The 5,382-nt window shown below is 49.3% G+C and overlaps 1 protein-coding gene across 1 annotated transcript; it reads right to left on the minus strand.

Moving 5' to 3' along the window:
* Nucleotides 1–3,220: 3,220 nt before the first annotated feature.
* SIX6 (SIX homeobox 6) lies at nt 3,221–5,380 on the minus strand (the record flags this gene model as incomplete). The annotated part of the gene is made up of 2 exons (XM_014545951.1): nt 3,221–3,760; nt 4,812–5,380. Coding segments are annotated over 2 exons (738 nt in total), but the record flags the coding sequence as incomplete, so codon positions are not given.
* Between the last annotated feature and the right edge of the window lie 2 nt (nt 5,381–5,382).

The following is a 5,382-nucleotide window of genomic DNA, read 5'->3' on the forward strand; positions in this document are numbered from 1 at the left end:
GCTGGGCAGCCTCACAAAGGCAGCGGAAATCGCCGCGCACCCCGCGTCCCGGCTGAATAGAGCGAAAAGCTGCTGCTCCTCTCCGCCCGCCCCATTCACGTTGCCTTTTGATACAATATTTTTTTCTTTTTTGTTAAAATCAGGGAGAGAGACCGAGGTCAAGGAAGATTTTGCTTGAGCTCTTTGCCTGGCATTTGTTTAATGTAAACAAAGAGCAAGTCCTCCCGCACCCCGGCCTCTCTTCCCCTCCCTCCCAGATTTTTATAAACAAACTGGAGACGGGAGAGGCGGCGGCGGGGGAGCGAGCGCGGCTGGTGGAGGCGACAGGAGCCGCGGCCTTAGGAGAGCAGGAGCCAGCGCACTTTGGGTGGAACTGGCGGGAGGTTGAAATACGTGTAACCCGTAGAGGAGCCTGAGCTGGGGCTGGGGTTTAATCCTCACATTGGTCAAGTCTATTGAAATGTAAGCATGCAGCTTCTTTCCACTTTGCTGGAGTAACTGTTTTTGTTGTTGTTGTTTTTGTTTTGGAAATTGTTACAGGAAAGGAATATCAAGAAAGAAAGGAAACCCATCATATGGAGATTTCTCCAAATTCAGAAAACATCCACATTGCTTCTTCCTGAAATGAGAACAAACAAACAAACCAAAAACCCAACGCCTTGCAAGACTAGGATAAAACTGATACGGAAAACAAATTTTTTTTTAAAGGAAATGAAACGTTTACAATACCTATCCACGGGAAGATTTGGACCAACTTCCAACATGTGATCATGAAAGACTTGATTATTCACAAAAGCAGTTAGGTGCCACCGGGTTTCACATAAACATTTCTTTAAAGTCTCTTAAATAATAGGCCACATATTAGATAAATCTCCAGATTGGTGAAACAGAATAGCTACTTTTAATGTAGTCCTTAGGCAGCATGTTACTCAAAGCAAATTAGATGCATTTTTTTAAAAGATATACTTTAAAGGCTTTCACCAAAGCAGGAAGAAAAATCTTCCATCACTGTTTGCCTCCCCCACCTCCCTTTTTTTTCTGAGCAATTGTTATTTAGAAATTATTTGTAAAGAGAAAGCTTAGTTCTTAGCACCACCCCCTTTTCTTGAGACTGCAGAGTGGACATTTCCTTTTGCTTTTAGGCCTCATTTGAACTGGTGAGTGGGATGGGATTTTAGAATCTCAAATTCCTTTACATAAGTCCACTAATTAGTCCGTTCCCTTCCCTGTTGGATCTGGAAGCATCAGCTTAAGAGATAAAATTTGCCAACTGTCTTCTTCAAATGCTGGTTCTGGGCAGCTCCATAATTAGGATGGGGTGAGGCTGGGGAACAAGGCTGGAAATCCCTTGATTTTGCATTGAAGTGCAGTACTCTTTGGCAGATTTAGGACCAGAGTGAGGCAAGGGAGGCACCTAGAGTGCAAAATTTAAGGAGGCACTCAATCCCAGATGCCTCACACTTGCTGCACTTGCCTGACCTTTAGAGTGAATGCCTCCTTAAATTTCAGGTGCCTTCTTTGCCTCCTCCGGAGAACTGGCCCAGCTTCTTGGCATTCTAGGAACTACCGGGGACTCTGGGAAATATAACAAAGTCTTGAGGAAGCTCTACCACCCAAGCCTTTCAGGACTCACAGTAGGACTTTTGCTTGCTTTTTGGAAGAGCACAGCTTGATCACAAAGACTTCCCTACTCTTCCACCTAGCGCTCTTGTACAAGAGTGTTGATTGTCAACAGATCTCTGGATAAGGGCTGCTGTCTACAATGACAACCATTTATAAAGCCCCAATGAGGCCACATCTGTTTCAGCAATTGAGAAACCAAAAATCAACCTTTATTTGTGCTGCGGGCTTCCCCATATATCTTGCCATTTGACTGCTTTTTGTCTTCCATGACGTCACTTATTTTTGTTCTGTTTGCACATTGGCATATCCATCCAAATAAGTTAGCAGGCTTCTGTTAAGGACAGAAAGGCAAATTGAAAGGAGTCCAATGGGGAGGGGAGCTTGAGGAGGGAAGTTCAGCTCAACTTATTTAAAGATCAATGTCAAACTGTATAATATGCTATCCTTTTCACGAGGAAAAAAGAAAAGCTTAGAGACTCTCTGGATAGCATTTACATTTTTAGTGCAAGAACTGCGCGTGCGTGTGTGTGTGTGTGTGTGTGTGTGTCTGAGCCTGAATGTGCCTGCACACTTAGGGAGGGCAAATTAAATACTAAGAATATTTATATTTTTAATTGAAGCCACTACAGGACAATGAAGCTCTCGGTGATTTCTTTCATCTTTAATACAGAAGTCAGATTTATCTGCGGCTTTCTATTTCACCTCAATATGTGACATGACTACATTCTCTCCCCATCGCAGTATATTCCTTTTGTTGAAAATAATGCATTTGATTAATACCTGCTTCTGTGGCAAGAAGATACTAGTCTAGTTATTACAACCTCTCCTATCGTCTTTTGTCTACATTTAATGAGTTCAATCCTAAATGTGGTATATGCTCACTCTAACATGATCGTGAGTACCTTCTGCTTTTGTATGGGAGGGGGCCTCAAAGGAGATGGAAAGTCTTTCTCACTGCAGAGACTGTGTCAGATCAATCTTACATTTTTATCAAATAGGATTCACTATTAAGCCCTAGAACTTGGCTTCCTAAATTGTTCTTGAAAGCCACTGACACTTAATAAAAGGGAGTGTCAGGTGGATAAGCCATAGTTACCTGGGCTGAGGATGTGGGGAGTTGCCTTATAGGGGATGATCACATTGCCAATTTCTAGGTTTAAATATATCATACACATGTATGTGCATACATACATACATACATACATGCAATTTGACTTGGAAGGTGCTTATGGCCTCAGCATAACATATACCAGGAGACATCAGAAAAGGCAAAAGGTACCATTTGCACTAGAGTCCTTGCCTGCCTAATGAAGAGAAGGATATTTTTTATTGTTTAAAGTATTACATGTCCTTCCCCCTCCCCCCCAATTAACCCCCCCCCCAAAAGGATTTTTTAAGGAATCTGAGAGTAGCTCCCTTAGTTAGGAAAGGTTGCTCACCAGATTTTTATTGTTTGACTTCCTCATACAGAACCCTGCACCTTTAGAAACAGCAAGTTTCCAAGCTACAGGGACACCTACCATACCAGTCTCTTAAATAAGTAAGTAAACAGCATATATATGTTTTGTTTAAAAAACTTTAAAGCAAAAGTTATACATATAGCGTCCTTTCGACATGAAATACCCACGGGAGATTCAGAGATTCAGGGCAGGTGCTCAGTCTGCAGCTCAGGTTCCGGAGGCATCTTGGCAGCACTCTCCTTGGGAAAAAGCAAAGCAAAGAGAACAGAGCGCTGGTCGGGCCTCACCGTGGGCCCCTGCCAGAGTGGCCGGAGGGTGCCAGTGGAGCCGGCTGGCCACTGGGCGGACATGACAGCCCTCTCGCAGGCACCTCATCCAGAGTCCCTGGCCACCTGGCTTCCAACGCACTGGACTTGTTTGGTGGGTCTCTCCTCTTCCCTCCCTCCTTCATGTTGTCTGTGTCTTTTTGTACACTGGATTCTGTTTCTGAGCCTGCTGTGTGCGCAGCTTAGATGTCGCACTCGCTGTCGCTGGACGTGATGGAGATGGCTGAAGTGGCTGCCTTGCTGGACAGGCTGGCGGCTGGGCTGGCTGTGGTCCCCAGCACCTCGGTAGTGCCCTCGTCCTCAGCTCTTAGCACCCGCCCGGAGCCCTGAGACAGGACTTGCTGCTGGAGTCTACAGGGAAGGAATGGAACACACTTAATATATTCCCCATTGCCCCCTGGTCCATGTCCCTGAAGCCCAGCGGCCAGCGGCTCTCCCTTAGAACCCGGGTGTTAAAGCGAGTAAGATGAGGCAACAGGGGTTGGGCAGGAGTCCTCAGCCGCCTCTGCGGAGCCCCGCAGTTGCCCCACCCTTCTTCAGAGTCCTTTCCACTCCCAGTCTCCCCAGGCTGTGAATGCTGGGCTCACAGGGTCATTCCCGGTTGTTGGCCACCTTTGAGAGATTTATAATACTATCAGGATAAATGAAGTGTGGGTGACAAGGGCGGAGTAGGCGCTGGGGCAGGGGACCCCCTTCCCAGAGAACCCCCTTCCAGAGTGTGTCTGTGTCTCCAAGGCCTGGTCGGCCCAAAGCTAAGGGCCAAAAGGGCTGCCTGGGAGTTGCAGGGAGCATCTGGGCCTGGGGGAAGAGGCAGTGTTTTTGGCCAAAATGCTCGGCTGATTGAGAGCCTTACGCTGGGAAATAAAAAAGCCATAGTCCACTCATTTGCTGTTCTGAGACTGGGCTGCCCACGCATGGGAAGAGAAGAGCTCCACTTCCCACTTCCTAGAAACAGAAGTTCATGGACAACTGTTTTCATAGCATCAGAGCAGGACGCATCTGGGCTTTAAAGAGGCCCGGACTGCCGCGCTGCTAATAAGCCAGGCTTCGCTCCATAATAAGAGCCTGGGCCAAGGCTGACAAGAATTAGCTTTGGGCCTTGAGGTCCCTCATTGTTTCTGGGATTTTAATTTCTTTCCCCTTCCCAATGCAGCCTGCATTTGGTGACTGGAACCGACTGCTGGATCGACTCCCCAGGCTCCCAGAATGGAGAGAGTGTAGAACCAAGCGCCCGGAAGGAACCCCTGCCCAGAATCCCAGAACGCGGGGCCTCAAAACCAAAGGAAGACCGCGCTCCCAACCCTGCGGAATCCAAGTCGCGGGGACCCAGGCCCGGCGCCCAGGGTGCCGTCGCCCGCCCCCTTCCCGGTGAGTGCAAGGCAGGGAGGCTCCGGGTACTGACCTGTTCTTTGCAGCCGCCGCCCGGTCCCTTTGTCGGCGGTTTTTGAACCAGTTGCCCACCTGCGTGGGGGTCAGTCCGGTGGCCTGGGCGAGCTCACGCTTTTTGCTGGGGTTGGGGTACGGGTCCTGCAGGTACCATTCCCGCAGCAGGTGCCGCGTGCGCTCCTTGAAGCAGTGCGTTTTCTGCTCGCCGTCCCAGATGGTGCGCGGCAGGGGGAACTTCTTGCGCACGCGGTACTTGTCCACCGGCCCCAGGGGCCGTCCACGCAGCTTCTCGGCCTCCTGGTAATGCGCTTCGAGCCACAGCGCCTGCAGCTTGGCGTGCGACTCCTTGGTGAACTTGTGGTTTTCCAGGATGTGGTAGAGCTCGCGGTAGTTGCCGCCGTGAAAAGCCACGATGGCTCGCGCTCGCAGCACCGATTCATTCTTGTTGAGGGCCTCGCAGGCCGCCGGGGCCACGGGCAGCGACCAGAGGAAGCGACCCAGGCGCTCCACGTCGCCGCTCTCCTCCAGCGTCTCGCATACCCCCGCCACCTGCTGGGGGCTGAAATTCAGGATGGGCAGCTGGAACA

The sequence above is a fragment of the Myotis brandtii genome, unplaced genomic scaffold (genome assembly GCF_000412655.1).
Source record: "Myotis brandtii unplaced genomic scaffold, ASM41265v1 scaffold423, whole genome shotgun sequence".
Lineage (NCBI taxonomy): Eukaryota > Metazoa > Chordata > Mammalia > Chiroptera > Vespertilionidae > Myotis > Myotis brandtii.